The sequence below is a fragment of the Dendronephthya gigantea genome, unplaced genomic scaffold, assembly GCF_004324835.1.
Source record: "Dendronephthya gigantea isolate DGI-Jeju-01 unplaced genomic scaffold, DenGig_1.0 000058F, whole genome shotgun sequence".
In the NCBI taxonomy this organism is placed as follows: Eukaryota; Metazoa; Cnidaria; class Anthozoa; order Malacalcyonacea; family Nephtheidae; genus Dendronephthya; species Dendronephthya gigantea.
In genome coordinates, this window is record NW_021163068.1 from 73,249 (window position 1) to 98,981 (window position 25,733).

Sequence of the window (25,733 nt, forward strand, 5' to 3'; positions counted from 1 at the left end):
ACAATACGAGGTCGGGGAAACGAGAAATATCCGAAATTTCACGCATGCATTCAGATTGGAAAAAACACGGATTCAGCAAAAGTTTTAATCGTTGCTCTTACCACACTGATACAATAATATACTTAGACATTCAGGTATTCAGATATTCCAAATAATTATACCCGAAATTTCTAAATTAGGTTGCGGGGGGCTTTGAGAGTCTCACTTTGCAGAGATGCGTCATATGTAGAGCTTTCTCAAACGACGCAGCTACTTCACGATGGAGACAAGTAAATTGGTTGCCTCACTGTCATGGCGAGATAAACCATATCCGTTGAGCAAAGTTCTCGCGAAATACAATGTTCCGAACTTGGTTCTTACCGAGGAAGGCCGTTATGGCAGGAACGAAGCGCACAGTTTTGAAGCCAACCAAGTTTTCGTGCTTCACACAATTCGCGAGAGGCGGCGACTCATCGCTGAAGATTCCGACGGAAGACCCATAGCGATACCAGAGAAGTGCGAATGCAAGCTCTTAGTTCGTCCGTTCACAGAGTATTGCAAATACGATACAGTATACGTCTGCGACATGCCACAATTTTATCCAGACGTTAAATACTTCCGCGTGACAGAAAATGAACAGAACGAGGGAATCGAGCGATACTTCAAGCCTGGATCAACAGTAAGAATTGAACACATCGACACAGAGAATCTCGTGGTGAAATTCAAAGATGTGAAGAAGCCACTGCGGTTTAATTGTCGTATAGAGTTTGAAGCATTGCTGGACAATCGTGAACATACTTTAGAAAGTGCTGCGGATAAGTTTGGCTTTCCAATGAAGGTACGGGGATAAATGTAATTAGGTTTGCGAAGCCATTTATAGATAAGGGTTTAGACTTTAGTAAGGAGTAAGGACGTCAAATTAACGGTTGCAGACATTCAAATAAATTCATCGTTGTTCGCATTTTTGATGCTACAAATTCCGTCGTTTAAATAAACATGCGATCAGCATTTTCTATATATAGTCTACTCGAGAATGCTTGGGGAATTCACGGAACTCGTCGTAGAAACTTATCAAAGACGGGAAACTCGTCTCCTGTAGCTTCGGTCAGACAGGTTTCTTGTTTGAAATTTCTTGTCTGGACAAGAAACTCGTGTTAAATTCGCATTTAGACGGATAATCACACGATATTCTCAAATATCAACACGGTCATGCATGGACGGAACTAGGCTAAATATTAAAACCAAATGTTTATCGTAATGATCGATAAGTGATAACGACACTTTATTCAGCATTACCCGAGCCATCTTATACGTATAAATTTAACCATCTCCATTCATATGAAGACGGGTTTTTACTATCATCTTTCTTTTCATCTTTTAAGACGAGTTTCCTGTCCCTAATGTATTAAGTCCTGACATAGACTGACCATACCGGGTTCCCCAATTTAATGTCTAGAATTCAAGGTATACAAAGAATAATGTCAAAGAGAAGATACAGTGCATGGCTTTCCACAATGTTTGTTATGCTTCCTATTTCGGAGGCTTCTCGCTTCAAACATATTAAAAAAGTCGTCATGAATTACTGAGAGGATTTGATTTTTTATATAGGCATTTGAGAGAGTGTTTAAAATTTGCTATATGCATGACAAAGCGAAACTTGGCATGAAAATTTGAGTGAAATATGAAAGTATATTTAAACTTTTGGAGAGCCACTGTGTATATAATATATTTATACTCTTTGACAATATGTGATTGACATCGTGACGATAAAGAGACTTAAAACTGTGCTACCGGCTGCATTTTTTCTTGCAATGCAAGTCTACTTTTGAGAGATACAAATTTGGCAGCTACAGTATTATAATACATTCCACCTGTTCTACTTTGAGGTCGAGGGTGCAAGCGAGATTACATTGATATAAGTGCATGGGAGACATGTTCTAACACTACAAGAAACCGAGTTTTCTAGCCCTACGTTTAACCATTACTTAACAATTACTTAATGGATTTCGTGTTTGGATGGCCTGATCCAAACACGCGGGAATGTTGCGAGATTTAAGAAAAGCGCGCAAAACACGAGCCGAAGGCGAGTGTTTTGCGAGTTTTTCTTAACTCGAGTTTTTCATAACTCGAGCAACATCATTGTTTTATAAAATAACAAACCATAATAAATTCGTTTTTAATTCTCGCGAAATTTCCGTGTTTGGATGCCCCACAGCTTCAACCAATCATAACACGCGTTATATACATGTTATTTTATAAATGTGGTTTCCAAACTGCTCTAGCTTTCTAGAGAATATAGCTCTCAGCCTTTATTTATCCGACTTTTTTGACCTATTTTATCTAGGTTCACTTTTTGCCAGGTGGGACTACCCAAGAAAGGCCAAAAAACCTTCACGAGAAACTCGTTTCAAAATTGGGCAAAGTAACAATTCGCAAGAGGTCAGAACTTGAAGTTGAAGTGCTTGCCACCGATTTTAATCCGGTTTCAGATTCGGTGAAAGCTTGGTTGATATCAAAGGATTCCAAGCTAAGTGTTTTGGTGTCTGAGGAATGTCTTCGTAATGATCTAGTCTACTTAAAGACCGTGGATTATTTGAACAAAAAATTTTTCCAAAAATACGATCATCTATCTGGCGATAATGTCAACATATGTCAATATCTGGATGGACCAGACGGGAATACAACACCAGAAATAACTGGCTGTGTCTTAAAAGCGAAGAAACGAAATGAAACGGAACTTACGGAAGCGATATATGAGGAGGTTATCAACAAAAAGGCAGGAACCTCGGACGGTTACTGTCAATTCCTACCTCCACCTGAAGAGGAAGAGGCATATCTAGTACCCGTAGACAGAGACCTACCGGTAGACGAAGACCACGTGTATGAAAGTATCCCCGACAGTGTTGTACCACTGTCAGAGACACTTTCACCTTCACGTGGTACATCACGTGATGATGAGAATATATACGAGCCTGTTTCGAATTCCATGACAGCGATTTCACACATGAACCATGCGATCCTAAAGAGGAACACGAAAGTCCCCCCCTCGGGGAGGAGTGGCACCCCGAACAAAAAAAACAGTAATTCTCTACCGAACAGAAATGAACTTCGCGCGAAGTCAGTTGACAATATCTTTGCGGCAACCAAGCCTGAGAATGAAAAGCATGCTCAAACTATGAACACACAGTTTTCTGTATCAATTTCAGAGTTAAGAATCCGTGAAAGAACACAGCGGAATTTTTCAATGTCCGAGATAGAACAAAAACAAGACGGTGATATCTCTACTGGTAGCAATGAGTTGGGATCTAGAACTGAGATATCGGATGTAACTTCCAGAATCAAGGACGGTGTTAGAAATAATTCGCAGAGGGAGATTCGTCCCTCAAATCCTCCCGTCATAAAACCGAAACCAACTCGTTCCAATCGTGATGTCAACTCTGGAAAACGCGATGGTTTTGATTCAGTGAAACGACCAGTTACTGGCTGTCACAATCGGGACGTTCACTTCAACGATGCCATCGGTTCTACGGCTGACGATGCGGGTTTGACAAAACGCCCGCCACTGCCGGAGAAAAAATCCATCATTCGAAAGCAGAAACCAGGCGAAATTACTGCTAAAGCTAATCGTCTTGATTATGTGAGACGACCGGTTACTGGCTGTCACAATCAGAACGTTCACTTCAACGATGCCATCGGTTCTACGGCTGACGATCGAGATTTGACAAAACGCCCGCCACTTCCGGAGAAAAAATCCAACATTCAAAAGCAGGAAGCCGGTGGAATTACTGCAGAAAATACGAACACAAAACCAGACGACAGAGTTTCAAATAAAGTAACAAATCTCAGAAGCAACACTACTGTCAGTTCTACGATGAAACCCCCGATTCCGGAGAAAAAACCCAGTATTCGAAAGCAGAAATCAGGCGAAATTACTGGAGAAAATACGAACACAAAGCCAAACAATGACAGAGCTTCCAATAAAATAACAAATCTTGAAAGCAACACTACTGTCAGTTCTACGACGAAACCCCTGATTCCGGAGAAAAAATCCAGTATTCGAAAGCAGAAAGCGGACGAAATTACTACGAAAAATACGAACACAAAACCAGACATCGACACAGCTTCTAATAAAGTAACAAATCTCAGAAGCAACACTACTGTCAATTCTACGACAAAACCCCCGCCAGTTCCGGAGAGAATATCCAGTATTCGAAAGCAGGAATCAGGCGAAATTACTACGAAAAATACGATGACAAAACCAAACGACACAGCTTCAAATGAAGTAACAAATCTCAGAAGCAACACTGCTGTCAACTCTACGACAAAGCCCCCGCCAGTTCCGGAGAAAAAACCCAGTATTCGAAAGCAGAAATCAGGCGAAATTACTGCAGAAAATACGAACACAAAGCCAAACAACGACAGAGTTTCAAATAAAGTAACAAATCTTGAAAGCAACACTACTGTCAGTTCTACGAAACCTCCGATTCCGGAGAAAAAATCCAGTATTCGAAAGCAGAAAGCGGACGAAATTACTGCGAGTAATACGAACACAAAATCAGACAATGACACAGCTGACAAAACCGAATCCTCACGCCAAAAAAGCTCGCCTTCAACCACCGACTTGTCGTCCCTTACTGTGGCCGAAGTTTGCGAACTTTTGACTAGCTTGAATATGGCATACTGTGTAAACACGTTTCGTGAGAAGAATATAGACGGGAAGAGGTTGATTAGCTCAGATGAAGCTACTTTATCTTCTTGGAATGTGGAGAAATTTCACGTGGTAAAACTGAAGAGTTATATTTCAGGTTGGAGACCAAAAGTTGAGAACAACAAATAGTTATTTTATTGTCAAAAACAAGTATAGCTATAAGTAAGTATCTACCCAATATAATCTGACTTTGTCGACAACGCCCGGTCGTTAACTGATATATTATATAGGTTACTCGAAGACTTTCATAAACAAATAGCGAAGCACACACAACAAATACATCACATCAGACACGAATATTTTGCGAAAAGTTTTAACGTTCAAATCAATTTCTATATATGCATGCGTAGAACGGAAATGATTTTAAGGTTTTAGCGCAAAATATTTAAAAAACCTACCCTGGGGACACTCAACATATTACCTTCATATATTTTTTTGAATACTCAAAACACCCCTGATTGACTAGACTTCATTCGAAAACAATTATAACTGTCTTAACATTTATAACAACATGGCGACCTTTTCAGCAAGCAGGCACTTATGCGGGTTTTCCCTGATCCTATATATACCAAGCCTCGCTTTAATGCAATATATTCTAAGCGAGACTAAGTGGTGAAGACAAAAAGTATATGGGAAAACCCGCAAAAGTGCTGTATGTCATGATTTCAGAACCCAAGTTTTTTTTAGAAAAAACTGAAGTAACATCTTTTAAACTCTTTGTAGATAAAATCGATTTTATGTATAGTGTAGTATATAGCAGTATTTTAAATTCTAACTATTTTAATTGCTGCGAGCGAAGCGAGGAGCATTCTATTCTGTATGCGTATACGATCTCGCTGTTTTGGTATGTATGTAGTGTGTGACGTCATGATAAATTTCATGATGTGTGACGTCATGATAAATATTAAACCTATTTTAGATATGTTTCATATAATTTAGATATGTGTCACATTATGTTATGAAAAAATTAAATAAAAATCGATATGTACATTTCGCAGCACTTCACTTTCTATTAGAAATTTCTAGTAAATTTGTATATTGGGATTATTGTAAATGCATGTATGTGTGTAGAAAAGGCCTTTTGGAAACATGCAAAGGTTTAATAACAATGAGAGGTTAAGACCTGGACCTGGAATCAAACATTAAATTCTGATTTGTTTGTAAATATATCATTTCGGCTTTCTTCCTAATTTTTCTTGTAAATTTTACAATGTGTTATGATTATCAATATTAATTTATGGATTACTGTGAAAAAACATAATTAAATATATATAAAAATACAGAATAACTCTCGCTCAATGTTTACAATTTTTAACACCACTATATGATATGACACTTTCTCATCCCTTAGATATATTCCTACGGGGTAAAAAGGTTCGTATACCTATCGACCGTTCGGCGTTCGATGTGTAATGTTTAATGTTTTTAAATAAACGAGGTTTTTTGAGCAGAATTTTTGCAATAATACAACAATGGAATGAATTGCATCTTGCGAAGATGACAGAGATTTGCAAATCAATTATCACGAAAAACGTTTTTGAAAAAAATTTCACGCACGCATGCCTGTATTCATTCATATCGATTGTCCTCATTTGTAAACCCACTGAAATCTAATTGTACTGGAAATTTCTGAAGTTGCGGGGGACTTTGAGACAGGCAAATTGTGTATACTTATATGCAGAACTATTTCAAACAACTTGCAGACGCGACGTCGCACTTCAGGTGCGATGGAGTCACACAAATGGATCGCTTCTCTATCATGGCACGATATAGCATGTCCGTTGAGTGAATTTTTTAGTAAATACAAAGTTCCGAACTTGGTTCGCATCGAGGAAGGATACTACGGAAATAGCAATGCGTGCAGCTTTGAAGCCGGGCAAATTCTCATGCTTCAGACAATACGTATGAGGCAGAGATTTCTAGGCATAGATTCCCACAAAAGACGTATAGCGATCCCAGCGGAATGCGAATCTAGTCTCTTAGTTTATCCTTTCCAGAAGTACTGCAAATACGATCCAGTATACGTCTGTGACATGCCACGATTTTATCCAGACGTTAAATACTTCCGCGTTAAAGAAAATGAGCAGAACGAAGGAGTCGAGCGGCACTTCAAGCTTGGATCAACAGCGAAAATCGAATACATCGACACAGAGAATCTCCTGGTGAAATTCGAAGATGTAAGGGAGCCACTACCGTTCAATTGTCCTATAAAGTTTGAAGCATTGCTGGACTATCGCGTGTTTACATTGGAAAGTGCTGTCAGAGAATTTGGCTTGCCAATAAAGGTATAAGTAGCGTTATAGGGATGTCTATTAAGGATTTAAATAAAATCAAATTATTCTTTTGAAATCAACGATTGAATAGATGCGTATAGGGTAATTAAGGGTTGCATTCTGTTGATTTGTTTATTCTGGCATACGTGCATGCATGCAAAAAACGCGACAGAGGAAAGCAGCCCCAAAGATCTCTTAAAAGTATGACAAACATATCTTAAGTCAGTACCAAAAGTCAGTGTCACTCCAAAATTGAGTGACAGCTATATTTATACCTAAGATTATACATAAAACAGCACATTATTTACTGCGTAATATCTTGAACTACAGCGGGCATGCAGGAGCTGATGTATAATACTTTATATATATAAAATAAGTTTCACTTATATTTTACTTGTTGCTGCAGTTTCTGGCGTATTATTTCCTCTCGTTCGCTTTTAATGAATCTAAGCTACTTTGAAATGGTCGAGAATGCAATTTTGTTTACCTACAAATACAACTGGGGCCGGTTGTTCGAAAGGCGTTTAGCTTAAACGGTGGATAACAAAATCATCTATTTATCGAACAACTAAGCTGAAACTTATTTCGATGTGAATAGTTAATTGTCAATGGAAGTACATATTAAATGCATAAGATGCAGGTTCAATCATTCGCAAGATCTATGAGAGTATTTTTAAATTTTGGCTAATCCACCGTTTAAGCTAAACGTCTTTCGAACAAGCGGCTCCAGCATTACATACATACACACATAAAACGCTATTTAGGCCCAAGTTTACACTGTCAAAGTTCCTTCTAAGTTGAAAATTTGCATTTGTAAATCCCAAGTTCTAAATGTTTTGCAGCGAGTGTCGATGAAGTAACTCACACGGTTTTCGTTTCCTTGGCTTGATGCTTGAACATTTCTAGCAAATACTTTGTAACCTATAGGTCTACGATTTGCATGCCTATAAACCTACTAAACTAACTTTATTTATACTGGATAGCTCTATCAGTTGTAAACTGTTCTTCCTAGACGTCCAGTAAAAATTATCTCTTATTGATCCAGTGTTACTTCAGGAGGAAACCTAAACTAAACTAACTTTATTTATACTGGATAGCTCTATCAGTTCTAAACTGTTCTTCCTAGACGTCCAGTAAGGATAATCTCTTATTGATTTAGTGTTACAACAGGAGGAAACCTAAACTAAACTAATTTTATATATACTGGCTGCATAGATAGCTCTATCAGTTCTAAACTGTTCTCCCTAGAGGTCTATAGTAAGGATCATTGATCCAGTGTTACTACAGGAGAAAACCTAAACTAAACTAACTTTATTTATACTGTATATGGATAGTTCTATCAGTTCTAAACTGTTCTTCGATCCTAGAGGTCCAGGCAGGAGGATCATCTCTTATTGATCCAGTGCATGTTACTACAGGAGGAAAGTAACCTAAACTAAACTAACTTTATTTATATTGCATGGATAGCTCTATCAGTTCTAAACTGTTCTTCGTATAGGATCCAGTAAGGAGCATCTGTTATTGATCCAGTGTTACTACAAGAGGATACACAAGCACATATACTGCTCTCAATGATAGCCCTATATTGCAGCTTATATAGATTTGCACAGATTTTAAGGCGAGTTTATTCACTCGAAATTTTAAATGTGTTTTCTTAAGGCTAGTTTCCACTCAGGAAAATTCTCCTTCGGATCGGACAGGATAGTTTCCTTTGTATAAACGCCGTCTGAGAACTCACCGCACAGGAAATTTTCCTGTCCGTTCCGATCCAAAGGAGATTTTTCCTGAGTGGAAACTAGCCGTTAGATGTAATTTTCACCGGGGTTTATAAATCACTGAGCTAAACCTATTTATAGACGGCGATTTCGTTTGCTAGTTGTAGACAGATAAAAAAAGATCGTAATTATAATATTTGGCTGATTTATTCAGTACTTAGAACCCCGATATGACGTAATACACATAAAGCAAAGATAACACAGTGCTTGAACGGCGCTTGAACGGCGCTTGAACAGTGGTTGAACGGTGCTTTTAGACGCAATCTATCGCATTATCAAGATAATTGAGCACTTGAGATATCACAGTCCCGGTCTTACGTTATCTTTGTTCAATTAAATTCTTCGTCGCGTTCACGTATTTTTTAAAGATACAAATTCCGTCGTATCAACAAACGTGTGAATCATCATTTTCTGTAGATTGCTGGAGAATGCATGCTTGTCGAGCGAAAGTATACAAAACATACATAAAAAAACGATGGATATTCATTGAGTTGAATATTGCGATATTATTCTCTTGTTTAATCACAAATTGCGCGTGAAATACCTAACATTTTATCCGTGCAATCCTATATGAACTTTGACAATAACATAAAAAGGCTGGTTTTGGCTAAAACTAAATGCATACAGCCAATTCAAAACAGGTAGCCTTCGCCAAGACAGACGGGCATGTTTTCCTTGACAAGTTTTCTTGACCAATTCACTTGCTCGTGTGAGTGACGAACAAGCTTTCGTTGACGAGTCTTCCTTGCAAAGTTTTATTTGCTCCTGCATGTGTACGCGAAAAATTTGACAATTTTTTCTTGAAAAGTTTTGCGATAATGTGAGTATATTTTACGATAACATGAGCCATGATGAGTATAAAATGAGTATATTATTATATATATTTCTCCTTGTTGTAAAGCTGGCATGACTAGACTTGCATGACTAAAACTTGGACGTCTGTACGGGGCTTTAGTGTTACTGATGGTTCAAATATTACAGCTATTGGTAATAATCTGGTGATCATGATATGAAATGGCGGGAAAGAAGTAGGAGTAGTTGTCGACAGGATTTCTGGATTGTGGGGAATGTTCCCAGAGACACTGAATAATTCACAGCTAATCACTTCGCTTTGTTAAAAATATTTATAAATATAATAATATACATGAGGTTTTCTTCTATGAGCTGCTCACTCCGTTGTTCAAAAGCACGTGTTATTGTTTTATTCCATAAATTAACATAATCAACTATAATGTCAATCCCAGTTCTCGCGCTGTCTCACAGTTTCTAACATCGATTGAAGCAACTTAATATCTCTTGAAATATACTTTATTTCGGTTTCAAATTTATGTTAGAGCTACAGTTCTTATAACTAAACATAATCATAAAATTTCGACTTGTTTTATAAAGAATAACAAAAGATATAATTGATTAAATACTGCAGAATGAATTTCTATTTCGCGACAACCCTTCTGAGCGCTTATTGGTTAAAATATGGGCGCGAGATCACCTGCATGGAAAGTGAAATGTGTTTATTTGCCAACAGTTATTAGGCTTTATTTATTCGGCTTTTTTTGACACAATTTCTGTTCTGTAGGTTTGCTTCTTGTCAAAAGAGACTAACGTAGAAGGTCCAATAAATGAATATGAAAAATGGGCATCAAACCTCGGCAAGGTGACTATTTGCCAAAAGTCACAATATGATGTTCAAGTGCTTGCCACAGACCTAGACGGGGACGATACAGCATTTTCTGAATCGTCAAAAATGCTCAGTGATATCAAAAGATTGCCAGCTAAGTGTTTTTGTTCCTAAAAAATTTCTTGATAAAGATCCAGTTTACATAAGGATGATGTATGATTTGAACAAGAAATTTTTTGATAAATACGATGTCAAGACGTCGTATAACGTCAATAAATGTCAGTATCTGGACGGACGCCGGGAATGCCCGACCAGAAGTAACTAGTTTTGTCTTGGAGGAAAAGGCGACTGATGAAAGCGAGTCAAACATATACGATAACGACGTAACTAATCAAGGAACAGTAGTCACGGGCAATACTTGTGAGTTCCAAGCCCCGTCCGAGCAGTGCAATTATTTATTCATAGGAGATGACCACGGAACTGACAATGTGTATAGCGGCGTCAGTGATAATTACGAACTCTTGACTTTAGACCAGAGCCAAGGGAGAAATGTACCCTTGAGTCCCGTGACGATCCCCTCCAATCTCCCAACTACCAACAGCGGCCTTCGAGGAAAAGCGCGATCAATGGACAACATGCTTTCGGAAGCTGACAAACAAAACAGCGAAAAGACAAAGCCTTCTACATTAATCAGGGGGCTTGATGTCTGTGGAGAAAAAATAGCGAGAAAAAATAATTTTTCATCAGCTCTTTCCAGGTTATTTTTAAAACGAGGCAGTGATGTCTCTGCAGCCACAAACGATTTGGGATCCAACACTGAGATGCCGGGTGGGACTTCCAGGATTAAGGATGGTGTAGAAATTCATTCGCAGGGGATGATTCGTTCATCAAATCGGTCGGCCGTGCATCTGAGACCGGTTTGCGATGACGGGTTTGAAACACATGACAAAAGTAAATTGAGAAAGGCTTTTAGTCTCGATTCATTGGGCGAGCCCTCCAGAGAAGTCGCTGATCACGTGGGTAACGAGGATCACGTTTACGAGACTGTCACACCTAGACGTTCTAGACCACCACCTCCCATCCCATTCGAACCACTGGCCGACAAACGAAAGCCGAACGCTGGCAGAATTTCTGCTGAAAATACGACAACAAAACCAGACAACGATACAGGCTGGATTAAAAAAACAAATCTCAAAGCGAACAGTGCAAACTATCAAAATTTACTTGAGGAAAGTAACCTGGTGAAGGCTATTAGTTTCCATTCGAATTCACTCAGCGAGCCTTGCCGAGAAGTCCCTGATCGTCCGAATGAGGACGATCACCTTTACGATATTGTTAGTCCTAAATGTTATAAAATACCACCTTCTATCCCAGACAAACCACTGTTCTTTCAAAAGTTGAAAGCTGGCGAAATTTCTGCTGAAAATACGACAAGAAAACCAGACAACGATACAGCTTCGATTAAAAAAATAAATCTCAAAGCGAACAGTGCAAACTATCAAAATTTACCTGAAAAAAGTAACCCGCGAAAGGCTATTAGTTTCCATTCGAATTCACTCAACGAGCCTTGCCGAGAAGTCCCTGATCGTCCGAATGAGAACGATCCCGTTTACGATATTGTTAGTCCTAAATGTTATAAAATACCACCTTCCATCCCAGACAAACTACTGTTCCGTCAAAAGTTGAAAGCTGGCAAAATTTCTGCTGAAAATACGAAAACGAAACAAGACAACAACACAGCTTTGATTAAAAAAACAAATCTCGGAGCCAACAGTGCAAACTATCAAAATTTACCTGAGAAAAGTAACCCGCGAAAGGCTATTAGTTTCCATTCGAATTCACTCAGCGAGCCTTGCCGAGAAGCCACTGATCGTCCGAATGAGAACGATCCCGTTTACGATATTGTTAGTCCTAAATGTGATAAAATACCACCTTCCATCCCAGACAAACCACTGTTCCGTCAAAAGTTGAAAGCTGGCGAAATTTCTGCTGAAAATACGACAACGAAACAAGACAACAACACAGCTTTGATTAAAAAAGCAAATCTCGAAGCCAACAGCGCAAGCCAACAAAATGACAGCATTGCGGGTCCTGTGAGAGAACATCATTCCTCGCAGGAGGCGGGAGATTTTATCCCCAGTGACCAGTCTCCAGGTCCCTGCCCTGAAAGCCCAACGTCAGCGCCGATACCCGAAGATCTGTTGTGCCTGAGTGAGACAGGAGTGGGAACACTCTTGAGAAGCCTAAACATGCAATGTTTTGTAAACAGATTTCAAGAGGAACAGATTGACGGTAAATTGTTGGTGACTTTAGACGACACAGCTTTACTTTGTTTGGGTTTAAATGCATTTCATGTGGCGAAATTGAGGGAATTTATCGGCGGCTGGCGACCAAATATCAGTGAGAACGAAACATAGGTATTTCGTTGGTTACATTTACTTTATAGTATTTGTTTAGAATGGACGAAACAGGCTTAGTCAAAACTCAGACTCAGACTGGACAGAATCAAGGGCCCTATGGCCTAAGTGGGGGTTCTGTGCGGAATATACTGCACTAGAATTAGGTTAACGGGGTACCTAAGGACATTCGCCCATAATATAGCTATCACAAGGGGGCTCTTTTAATATTTTGACCTGGGGACCCAAGATGTGGTGTTATGCCACTGCTAAACGTTAATATAATACATTATAATATAACATTTATAGTACGCGCGTGCTAATTGGTCAAGAAGCGAAGACGAGTTGTCTAATTGTTTTAGTATACACCCTGTACCTAGATATGTTAATTTCGAGAAAATAATCGAAACACCGCAATTACACCAAAAAATAATTTAACTAATGTAATTTTATACGGTCGCGCGAGCGAATTTTCCCCAAACGTTCACCATCACGAATAGACAATGGTTGAGTAGCCAATCAGAATGTAGGATTTGTAATAGACAATAGTTGGGTGTATACTAAAATTGTATAGAAACACGGAAAATGTTTTCTATTTCTTACATCGGATACATGCAGTTCGCTACATTTGGGTACAGCACAGTACAATGCGGTATAATTCTAGTGTATATCAACTCAAGACCCAGTAAGTCCGAGTTTTCTGTTTACTTCACGTCTTAGTATGCTATATTAATCACATAACGTTTAATATAGAGTCAATGATTCACGCGAGTTTTAACGTGACGCAGGACGCGTGTTTCAACCTCGAATTGCGTGCGTGGAAACATGTGAGATTACGGTTCGAAAAAGCGACCCGGTTGTATTTACATATTATTATGTATGTTGTTTTTCTCCATGGGAGGAAGTGTGATTCCTCTGTCTGCTTTCAATATCATTACGAATAATTTAGGAACTATAGGAGAGCTATATTATAATAACAACCTATCAAACTTGTAGTAGGAACGTTTATAATAACAACAATAAATCATAACAGTCATAATGGTTGGTTTTATAACAGGAGGTTTTATTCCCTTTGTCAGTACGCAGTCTGTACGTCAAAATGGCGTTGCGCTCGCGTGAGATGGCGTCATATCAAAGAATATATATTGTCAGATCTAGCCTCACTTTTTACAGCCAGTTTTCGTTTTGGATGAAAAAAATTCACGGGGACATAGCCACCGCCATCTTGGAACTACTCAATTTCAACATCATCCAACCTCTTTTGGTAAAATCAGCAGAAATAATACCTTACTTTCCCACCCCTCCCTGCCAGCATTAATTATAAGCTGGATATGCTTGTTTTGCTTTTCAAAACTTTTCAAATCCTCACAGTAGGAGCCTTTAGAAATGTGGTCTCCTTTGGAAACCCTGTAGATTTAAAATCCTGGGTGGTGGGATTTTTTGGACATCATGTTTATGTTGTTAACGTGAATTATCGAGCTTTCTTACAGAACGAAGGGTTTATAGTGGCTGGTAATTGCGATTTGCAATTTGCATGTGTTTTAAATGGACGCCAGAAATACGAACTTTCTTAATGCGCCCGTCCTTGAAAATCAGGTAACCCAACAAGACAACAATATCACTGTTAAAGCCGTGATGGCGAGATTCGAAAATAATGGAATCTGGAATGAGAGTGTAACGTTGGAAGCGGCGAAAAAGACCCCAAGAAAAAACACCATAGTAAAGTATTGCATTTCCGACGACAACTCTGCAATTCCCTGCTCTGAACAGCCGTCTTCTGTCGAGATACCCTCGGATCTTTCGTACCTGAGTGTGGCCGGGGTTGGTCGCCTCCTGACAAGTGTAAATATGCCGGAATGTTGTATAGACAAGTTTCGTGAGGAACAGATCGACGGAGAGATATTGGTGACTTTAGACAAAGCAACTTTATCTTCATTGGATTTGAAAGCATTTCACGTGACAAAAATGATCAAACTTATCGGAGGTTGGCGCCCGAAGATTGTTTAAAGATAGTTATTTAACTACTAAACACATTAATTCAAACGTGATATTAGTTTGACATCGGTAAAACAAAGTGAAACTTTCGATCATAAACTTGGCTGACTTTTCGAAGCAAATTTTCAGCACATATTCAGTACGATTCCTCGTTATGGAAACACTGTTGTTTTCAAAGTTTTGAACTACCCTCGATAGTGTTACTTAGGATTAAATTTAGGTCGAAATGTGTGTTAAATTTAGTCAAAAATACTTCCGCATTGCGAGTTGATTATCTCGTTGAAAAATATAGGTATATATATAGTTGCGATATTCAGTGCACTAACAGATCAGTGGTTAAGCCTTCATCAGAATAGGCAGTAAACCCACTGATCCGATAATACACTGGATAAAGTAACTATACAGATTTTCGTAGGAATAGCTGCAATGTCCAGTCTAATATCAGATCAGTGTTTGCCTTAGAAAACAGTGACCTCTATGTAAACTGAAATGATTACTCGGTCGCCATTTTTGAATCCGAATTTGGGCGCCAGTTCCATTCCGTTTTTTTTTTGTTTTTGTCTGCACGGTCGATCATCGCACCGACAAAAATAACAGAGATTGGCACTGGTGCCATTCGGCTTCAATGGCGGCCAGATAAGTCAATGACACAACCTTCATCTACCGTTCCAGTCTTTATCGTTCACTGTCAGAAACTCACCAAATCGGTGAGATTCTCACCTGAAGTTAGACGGGTTTTCTTCCGCATGCCAGTGGGAGAAAAATAACACGGGGAATTAACCCCCCGGCCAGAATAACTATAGCTACTAGTTAATAATTGAAAATGAATTTCACTCTCAAATGATCTTACCTTCCCACGGATAAGGACAAAGTTCTTTTACACATCATCAAAAGCCTTGTCTCCTGTTCTTGGACAAAGTCGTGATCACTAAATGTAAGTTCAGAGAGTAGGAATTAACTACTGCGATATCCTTTCCTTTCCCCGCCAATCAACTAAGACGCGGTTGTATAATTTATGGCTAGCTGCTGCTGCGGGTGTTTCTACATGGAAAATGGCACAAAGTAATCTATTTTGATTTGCGTTGGAACTGACATGGGGAAAAAACTATCGTGGTTTGTGTCTGAACTACCTGAGAAAGATATCTCAAACGTGGTAGTCCAGTGTAGGCAGTATTCTACAATAAGCTGTCGCGGTTTGTGTCTGAACTATCTGAAAAAGATATCTCAAACCTGGCGGTCCAGTCTAAGTAATATTCTACAATATGCTGTCGTGGTTTGTGTCTGAACTACCTGAGAAAGATATCTCAGAGTGGTGGGCCATTATGTAGCTAGCATTTCAAATTTTACTGCAACATACTGTTTTTATTACAGACTGTGCATAAAAACTACAAAGAATTCTGATTGTGCATAAAAAGCACAAAGAATCATCACCATAGTAATGGCAAAGTGCCCCCGCTATTTCAGTTTTCGATCAAAATATAATACAAAAATTATAAACCTTTATCGTCAACCATAATTAAATGAATAACATTCATAATTAACATTCCTATATTCCTCACGGCATTTGTTATGCAATATAAGAAGCAATATTAGTTTTGTATTATCATAACTGCCTTAAAATTCGTGCGTGCAATAAACGTTGGCTGTTTAATGGCTGATATCTGATATTTTTCAGGCAGTTCAGACAAACTATGTCATGACTTTATGCAGCCACAGTCTTATAGGATATGGTTCAACGAGGCCGAAGAATTAGCAAACAGTATAACAAGCAGGAAGTCACAGGGCTATTCTGTATTATATATTTGTTTTAAAGGTCTGTCTCGCAGCTGAAAGTATGTCTGCAAACATAGAAGATATAGTAAACACTACAGTTGCGATACTGTGTTGTAATCAACGAGAATTGGCTGCAGACGGACTGGATAAAACCGACGCAGCAAGGAACGAAGAGTACCGACAAATCATCGTTCGAGAAATCGATCAGATTAGATCGAAGCTTGAGGATACCTCGACCAGAGATCTATTCTTCTGCCTGAGTTTTTTCAAGGAAGGAATATCCAGATTGTACAGTTCGCTTGAAACATCAAACGAACAAGCAGACCAACCACCACCAACGGCCTCGAAAGCCTTCGAACAAAATGAATTTGACGTCGAAGATGCAACACCAGGAACAGACAACCAGATGCCAGTCACGCATGATATGACTAAACCTGCATCTGAGATTTCTAAACTTGTCGAAAACATACAAATCGATTCAAAAAAGCATTTCAGATTGGCTGTGAAAGCTTTAAAAGAAGCAAGTAAACTTGCAAAGGAAGCGTTTCGCAACATGTCGCTCAGCACAACCGAAAGAATTGTAGCCAGCAAACTTCGCATCGCTAGCAGAATACTTGTTTGTTTACATGAGCCAACGGCAGCCGTCCAGGACTGTTTTAACTACCTGAAAGAGCTGCATGACCTGCCTGGAGTGCAAACGATGTTTTCTACGGCGCTAGAATTTCGTAATGGGATTACATCTCGCTTGCGAGGTAGTTTTTCACGCAAGAAAACCAATCTGAAGACGGAATCGATACAAGCTTTGAACGAACTACTTCTAGACTTTATCATGAAGTTCACAGACTTGAAGATTGGTCTTCTAAGCTGGCCCACAATCACAGTGGGCAAAACATTTTACCACCCACTGTTGGACAACCGGAGTTTGAAGCGAAGAATTGAAGAGAAAGAAACACAAGTGCCTTGGTTATGGAAGTTCGAAACGACACCTTACTGGTATGATTTTGCGCTGACCAGCAAAAGGGAGATCTTATCGACAAACGAGAAACTGGACGGTCTCGAGATTATGAGAAGAGACAGCGAGAGCAAGTTGTTCTGTACCATTCCCCCGGGAATCGCCGGTAACAATATACGTTGTATTGCAATTGACGAAGATGACAACGTTTTCATTCTCATGGAAATTCCTTCCCACAACAAAATCTGCCCGCCGCGATACACGTTATTAACTTTTGATGTTGACGGCAATGAAACGGCGGAGAAACGTCTCGATTTGATCGAGAAACAGCTGGTGAATCCACAAATGAGCCTCGCTAAAGATGGCGTGTTGGTTATCTTCTGCAAATGCGAAGGAACTGTGTACGTTTGTGATAGCACAAATGCAACGGATGATTACAAATTCCTTATTCCTTTCAAGAAGGAAAGCCCTGACGGAATGTACGACGAGTTTAGCTTGACCGTATCCGATACAAACGAAATCATTTTCACATTTTTAAAAGATATCAAGCAAAAGGTCTTCATGCTTTTCATAACAATGGACGGCACTCTGAAACGTACGCTTGAGGTACCTCGAAAAATAAACCGTGGAACGTTTTCGAAATTGAGCGTCGCCTTCAATCACGTCAACGAGACCATTCTGGTAAGCTTGTGTTGTGGAAATTCGGATAAAAACGACATGACAGTAGTACTCACTCTCACGAAAACTGGCGAATTTCTTCACGAGTTTGAGATCCTGGGATGGTATCCGCTTCTGATTTCACATCCAAAGGGGAATATCGCGTTAGTGAGTCGCGAAGAGGCATTGATGTTGCAGGTGTATTGCAAACGCACAGCCGCTGGACATACACTGAAGTAGGCAGTCCGGATAAAGACATTATGAACACGCACTTCGCACTGTATGAGTTTCGAGAAACATCTCAATATTTCATTGCCGAAACGTTTTTTTATTACCTATTTCAAAACGTAAGTTTTATCCACGTTTTAATAATACGAAAAGTTTTATCCATTTTCAAGTGCATGACTTTATTTATGTAGAATTATTTGTTGAGTAAGCTATAGGCTAATTTACGCTAGAGTTGTTCCTTTAATGTTTGAATTTATTAAAAAATCGTATGAGCATATTTAAACTCATTTAGTTGAAGATGGTTTTCATTTTATCTCTGTGCATGTTCAAGAAAGTTCACGAATGTAGATTATGTAAAACCTGTTTGCGAAATGCATGATATCGTGCAGTTTGTGAAGTTTTCTTTTGTAAAACAACTACAACTTCTTAAGTTTCTAATTCCCCTCCTAGAACCGTTTAATTGAAATGTGTAGATTTGACTTGTTCCACTACCACAACCTTTGAGGGAATATTAAGCAATCAAAAGCGATAGGTCTATCTAGTATGATAGTCATCCAATCATAAGCGCTTTGAGAGAACACAAACCAATCAAATGCGATAGGTCTTCATACTAACCAATCACAAGCGCTTTGAGAGAACACAAACCAATCAAATGCGATATGTCTTCATACTAACCAATCACAAGCGCTTTGAGAGAACACAAACCAATCAAATGCGATAGGTCTATCAGACTAACCAATCACAAGCACTTTGAGAGAACACAAACCAATCAAATGCGATAGGTCTATCAGACTAACCAATCACAAGCGCTTTGAGAGAACATAAACCAATCAAATGCGATAGGTCTATCAGACTAACTAATCACAAGTTCAATTAATTAGCGAGAAGTAGCGGTACTGGAAGTCAAATCTAAACCTTGCTAATGTTGGATCGGATTCTGTGCACCGCAGGCAGACATGTGTTGTGAACCAGACCCTTGGGGCGGTGGGATTTATGCACCCCCCTGCTTTACTGGGTTCAATGGTGATAATTGCATACATAGAAGTGTATGAATATAGTTTACACTTTGGTGTGCAATGCAAAACGCACACTACGCTTGAAACTCACCTCACTTCAGGATTTTGAACCAACGAAACGTGTACAGGTCTAGCAGATTGTAGCAATCTTCGAACTTCACGTATTCTATGGTCGATACTGAACCGTAGTTTGGTTGCCTGGAAATAATAATCAAACATAAAACGATAAAAATATTAAACATGCCTCGAAGAGGGATAATTTACATGCTAATCGCTGCAAACCATGCAAGGATGAGTACTTTTTCTTAATTTTTAACATTCTAGTCCAATTCAATAAACATTTTTGGTTTCAAGATGTTAAGATTATGTTATATGTTGAATTTTTTACATTGATGGCTGGTATTGGCTTTTTCTACATACCTCGCACTCAAAATTCATGCCATCGTCAATTTCTCCGCCTTCAGGAGCAGCTTTCTGGATTTGATGAAAATGATTAGGCAGTTTGCATCAAGAAACGAAGCATTATTTTCAAACTGAACTATTCCTTGTTCATAATATGACGTTCATTATCTACCCTTAGCCGCCATCTTAGTTGACCCTACAAAGTTACCCTCTTTCAGCAAATTCATATACGAGAAAGGTAAATCAACTCAGTTCTTTCTATTTGAAATTATTTCAACTCAATTTGCCCAGAATAAAACAAGATGGCGGCTAAATTCTGACGGAATATGACGTCATTTAAAAAGAAGAAAACTCGAAAAAGTATATATTACGGTGAAACACAACATGTTAAAACTTGGTTTTTACCCAAGTAGTTTCTTGGTTTTTAATCGCCATAAATAACCTATTTAACATACATACCGGTTGACAGCAATTGTAGAAATCACTATCGTGTTTCCTTGCTTGCGCGGCCAATTCCTCTCGACCTAAGTGATATATTTGGATGAAATTTCACACTGCAAGTAAATGTGCATTGAAGTTAGAGCGCCTAAAAAACTGAATTAACAAAGTGACAACCTTGTCTCACATTGATTTACAAGCTTACGTTATTGTAAAATCGAAATACGAATTGTTTGCAGTTAGTCTCTCGAAATTTTCCCTTCCAAGTCGTCAAGAATGCCCGATTATATAGAGTGACTCACCGATTAACGTGTAACTCTCTTCTGGTAAATGAAACGAAGGATTATTACGACATTGATAAATCGCTTCTCTCAACGGGACACTCACACCAAACGGTAGCGCTTCCAAGTCGTCTTTTGTAAAACCTTATAAAGCCAACAAACCGAGAATTACAGACGAAAGAACATTCATTTCAATAAATATAAGCGTAGAACTATTTATGCAGCGTAGGGTTTACCTGTTTTTGCCATAAAAAGCACCATTCTGTCGACTGGTGTGCGACACCTACAGAAAAGTGCAACAGAAGAACTCCCATCAGACGGGGTTTATTATGGAGACATTTTCCATTCTGCACTCGCAGAAATGTGTTTATTATGTTTATACTCACTGACAGGATGATGTTATTTTCACATTTCAATACCTCAAAATCATTTAACCCTTCATTATTCATAAGCGGAATAGTTTTTATAATAGTATATTTATAATAGTATATATATTTAGTTTATAATAGTTTATATAAGTTTATTTACCTCGTGTATTCCTCACTGTTAATGTCGAATTGAGAGTTTTGGCCTAAAAAGATATATCGAGTTTTAATATAACAGATATCATGGTACGATCTCGACACAGCAGAAACGGAACCATACCTAAATTTAGTGGAATCTTGTTCAATAGGTCTTCGGGATTTTCATTGTATGTTCTATCCTTTCGAGAGATGCACAAAGAATACATCTAGAATAAACAAACAGTTTTGTCAACCAAAGTTTAACCCGTGCTTGAGTGATCAAAATCGTCGACCGTGTATGCATCTTGTCGTCTTCAAACTTCTCGGGGAGCCGAAGCGCGAGCGTTCGGAGAGCCGAAGTGCCAGCGTGCGTGCAAGCTTAGAATGTCACGAAACTGCCCCTCGCGTTTTAAAACGCTAATTTGTTCTTTAGAATAAAACGAAGTAACAATTAAGTACTGTGGAACATTCCAGAATGTAACAAAAAAATTCTAAATTGTGGCAAAGGTAATTGTTGCAAAAAATGTTGCAAGCGTGGGAAAAACACAATTAGAACCTTTCGCGTGCGAAAAGAATGTTTTTCGTCGGAAAAGAACTTTTGCTTTGGAAAAGAACGTTTTTATAGTTGGTGAACTTCAATTCAGTACGTTTGCATCTGATGAAAGTGTCCATACCATAATTATTTTGTATATTTGCTGACACACGCTCGGTATTATAGGAAATTTCTTGACCTAAAATGAGAATTGGAAACGTGTAGAAAATTATGACTATCGGGGCTTTAGTCTACGATCAGTCGTTAATGGTGTCATAGTAAGGATTTTTACTTGTCTAAATTAGAGTGTTTATTGGTGTATTCAGGGTAACCCAGAATGCTTTATAATGCAATGTTGTTTTTGCAGCCCCATCTTACATTACCTGATTTCCCTTTAAACATTCAATTAACCAATGGTAAATATTTGGCGGGTCTTGCGTTACAAAAACTGGTGAGGACATTTGACCATTGGGAGGTTGTTCTGAAATTTGAAAGTTAAAGAAACGATATATTTTTTTTGCACCCAGTTACCAACCTAGTGGGTGAAGAAAAGATTGCTGCTACACGAGAAAACTTTATACATACTGAACAGCTCTATGTGTGTTACTACAAGAAGAAACATAAACTAAACTAATTTTAATCATAGTGGACAGCTCTATCAGTTCAAGACTGTTCTTCCTAGAGGTCCAGTAATGACAATCTCTTATTGATCCAGTGTATTACAGGAGGAAACTAAACTAAACTTTATTCACATACTGAACAGCTCTATAATTTCTAAACTGTTCTTTCTAGAGGTTCCGTAAGGATCATCTCTTAAATATCCAGTGTTATTATACATCCAGTTCAAATGGACGAAACATTCTTGGTTCTTAATTCTTTTAGTAGGAAAACTAACCTGCGGGTTTTTGAGAAACGTAAGGCTCCATCGAGAACTGTGGGTATTCCTTCTTGTAATAATCCACATATTGCCCCCAACCAATAGTCCTACGAAAATGTACATTTACATCTGATTTCACAAACTTTTAATGGGGCTACAGACAGTAAACAACCTTGATAAATAACGACAAGAAATATAAACAAGGCCAGAAAAACATTAAATAAGTTTACCAGGTTAAGTCAAGAAGAAGTCGACCCAAAATCTTCGCAGAATGCCAAGTAAGGTTGCTCAGTTTGAGATCCTGAAAATAGATCAGATGGGTTGTACTGTCAGTTGGGGATTTCTCCCGAAGAAACACTGGATGGATCAATATCCTTACTGGACCTTAGAAGAGCAGTTCATAACTGATAGAGCCATCCAGTATAAATAAGGATAGTTTAGTTTAGGTTTCCTCCTGTAGTAACACTGGATCAATAAGAGATGATCCTTACTGTATCTCTAGGAAGAACAGTTTAGAACTGATAGAGCTATCCAGTATAAATAAAGTTAGTTTAGTTTAGGTTTCCTCCTGTAGTAACACTGGATCAATAAGAGATGACCCTTACTGGACCTCTACGAAGAACAGTTCAGAACTGATAGAGCTATCCAGTATAAATAAAGATAGTTTAGTTTAGGTTTCCTCCTGTAGTAACACTGGATCAATAAGAGATGATCCGTACTTGACCTCGGAAAAGAACAGTTTAGAACTGATAGAGCTATCCAGTTAATATATAGTCACATATGCAGTTACCTCGTGAATCAGATGTAAAACAAACACAACACTTGGTATGTTCTGGAACAGCAAAGCATTACTATCCCAAGAACTTGATGACTCAGCACTTTCTGCTTGAGGCTCCTCGTCTCGGGTATTTGATGGTAAAGAAAAACAAGCATTGCCAAGAAACTTGAAATCTTTAGAAGCACTTTTCAAAAGAAACTGCCACGCTTCCTGTGGAAGAGAGAGCATAATTTGGTTTTGCTAAAGATGTATGAGTGTCCTTATTTAACATTCGTGACTTTTCCACTCCTTTACATCTACCAAAAGACGGAAACCCACCAATTAAAGATTACAAGTACCAGGTAGTTATATATAAACCGTGAATAATAAACAGCGTCTCACCTCTCCAACATCTGGGCTAGTCTTACATTTCTTTGCAGGAACACTTGTGAAAGACTACGTAAAAAAATCCATTATATATATATATATATACAGTAGATTGTGTATGCATGGGTCCCCGTAATATCTCATGCTCACCTCTTCAGTACCTTTGTACCCCAGTAATTTCCAAAGTGCTTCACAAAAGTTCCGCCATTCCTCATCCGGGGTATAGTTGCTATTTAAGCCGTCATTGGTCACGTGGTAGTATTTTAAATATAATTTTGCGGCAACGTCGTCAGTTAATACTTGTCGTAGCCCAGTCAGACAGGAGGAAACTAAAACAACGAAGACATAAATGCATCAGCGAAAGACAATACTTACACGTAGAATGAATGGTCCAGAAACGAAAGAGCTATCCAGTATAAATAAAGTAAGGTTAGTTTAGGTTTCCCCTGTAGTAACACTGGATCAATAAGAGATGATCCTTACTAGACCTCTAGGAAGAACAGTTTAGAACTGATAGAGCTATCCAGTATAAATAAAGTAAGGTTAGTTTAGGTTTCCCCTGTAGTAACACTGGATCAATAAGAGATGATCCTTACTAGACCTCTAGGAAGAACAGTTTAGAACTGATAGAGCTATCCAGTATAAATAAAGTTAGTTTAGTTTAAGTTTCCTCCTGTAGTAACACTGGATCAATAAGAGATGATCCTTACTGGACCTCTAGGAAGAACAATAGAACTGATAGAGGTATGCAGTATATTGCACATTATATTGAAATATAATTACACAATCCTCGTTTATTCATACCTGTACTGTCTCGAGCCAGTGGTGGCAAGGTCATGCGATACATCTCGTCATTACGGAGTTGCTAACGAATGCAAAGGAACATTTGATCAATCATTCTTTACAAAACAAACATACTAACGACAGATTAACTGTGATGGTAGGCGGAAAATGTGTAATATTCAGCTCCTACCACACAGTAATACCTGGCATAATGGGACGTATAGGAATCGACTTACCAAAAGAACGGTACTTCCCGTCGTCTCCCTCAGACCTGACACGTAGATCTCCTCAGAATGGCTTGATGCTGAAGTTACAAGATTTAAAACGGAATGAAAAGACAGGTTCTCCGGACATAAAAAATAATCACACTTCTGCGTTAATTTCTCCTGTAAATTTCGATTGTTACCTCAAGGTTTAATCCCCACCATCAGATATACTAACCAAGAGTGGTATGTCAAAAACCTAGCATTGAGACCCGGGAATATTTCTGATGCTTCGACGGGAAGGAAAATACCATACCTTTGAAAGCACTCGTAATGCTTGATCCTTGACTGGATGGTGCTATTTGAACCGGCGAAACGAGCGTGACCTGTAAGATTTTTCGGATTCACTTCACATTCACGTGTTTATCATTGAATCTTACGTCGTTTTGAAAGTTTTGCGACGTGTGAGTATCAAAGTGGAAGTTGTGTTAAAGCACGCCTTGGAAGGTCTCAAAGTTCCGTGTCAAAGTTGACCACCAGAGGCTGTTGTTGCTTAACCCAGGGTTAACTCAAATTTTAACATCAATTTTTTTAATTGCTCGTTTATACGTTGAACATATATTTTTCCATAAACATTTTGTGGATCAATAGAAGTCTTACTTTGCAAAGTCTTGAAGCAGACAGCGCTGCAGAAACACACAAACCAAAACAGCGGAGTAAAATTCAACCCAGGGTTAGCGCTAACCTAGCTTTGAACAACCGACCCCAGGTGCCATTTGTAACCCACCATACTCGCTTTTGTAATAGCTACATCTTCAAACAGTAAAAAGTATACGCACATAAAATTGTATTACATAAAAAGTGAATATTATACCTCAGACGATATTGACATGATGGAATCGTCAAGATCTCCGAAACTATCTGTTCGTTTTTGCGCGATTTTGTCCAGTCCAATCAGCTTAATTTCGCTGCCCTGAAAAACAACATAGCTAGGTACAGAATATTATTCTGCTCGACGTCGTGATGTAATTGCGTGACAGGTTTTCTCCCAAGGATCTTTAGACAAAGGCAAGTATTTTGCAGCATTGCTAAAATGTTCAGACATGGGTTCTTTGGTAGAGTTGGTGAGCGGAAATTCATAATAGCAGCCATCATTCGCTTTGCTTTCATTGGCATAATTTCAAGTGATGAAACTGGAAC

General features: G+C 38.6%; 3 protein-coding genes across 3 annotated transcripts in view; 2 read left to right on the top strand and 1 right to left on the bottom strand.

Annotated features, from left to right (window-relative positions):
- LOC114529885 (anaphase-promoting complex subunit 1-like) overlaps positions 1–25,733 on the bottom strand; it is a 44,021-nt gene that overhangs the window by 14,040 nt on the left and 4,248 nt on the right. Inside the window, 19 exon segments of the mRNA XM_028551458.1 lie at positions 15,595–15,672; positions 19,462–19,568; positions 19,791–19,844; positions 20,232–20,296; positions 20,513–20,635; positions 20,728–20,774; positions 21,020–21,062; positions 21,137–21,221; positions 21,669–21,725; positions 21,910–22,007; positions 22,422–22,510; positions 22,634–22,704; positions 23,194–23,391; positions 23,563–23,616; positions 23,698–23,876; positions 24,352–24,412; positions 24,567–24,634; positions 24,850–24,919; positions 25,408–25,506. Coding sequence (XP_028407259.1) covers positions 15,595–15,672; positions 19,462–19,568; positions 19,791–19,844; positions 20,232–20,296; positions 20,513–20,635; positions 20,728–20,774; positions 21,020–21,062; positions 21,137–21,221; positions 21,669–21,725; positions 21,910–22,007; positions 22,422–22,510; positions 22,634–22,704; positions 23,194–23,391; positions 23,563–23,616; positions 23,698–23,876; positions 24,352–24,412; positions 24,567–24,634; positions 24,850–24,919; positions 25,408–25,506 — 1,646 coding nt within the window.
- On the top strand, positions 223–5,594 carry LOC114529886. The gene is made up of 2 exons (XM_028551459.1): positions 223–817; positions 2,324–5,594. Exons 1-2 carry the CDS (start codon positions 260–262, stop codon positions 4,814–4,816), a joined length of 3,051 nt encoding a protein of 1,016 aa, XP_028407260.1. The 5' UTR covers positions 223–259; the 3' UTR covers positions 4,817–5,594.
- On the top strand, positions 10,793–13,164 carry LOC114529887. Its single transcript, XM_028551460.1, has one exon. It carries the CDS (start codon positions 10,980–10,982, stop codon positions 12,768–12,770), a length of 1,791 nt encoding a protein of 596 aa, XP_028407261.1. The 5' UTR covers positions 10,793–10,979; the 3' UTR covers positions 12,771–13,164.

Excerpts from the sequence above, each read along its gene's own strand:
- LOC114529886 (XM_028551459.1), top strand. The coding sequence starts at position 260 with ATGGAGACAAGTAAATTGGTTGCCTCACTGTCATGGCGAGATAAACCA. Across the intron at positions 818-2,323 it reads AGTTTGGCTTTCCAATGAAG|GTTCACTTTTTGCCAGGTGG; the intron begins GTACGGGGATAA and ends TATTTTATCTAG.
- LOC114529887 (XM_028551460.1), top strand. The coding sequence starts at position 10,980 with ATGGACAACATGCTTTCGGAAGCTGACAAACAAAACAGCGAAAAGACA.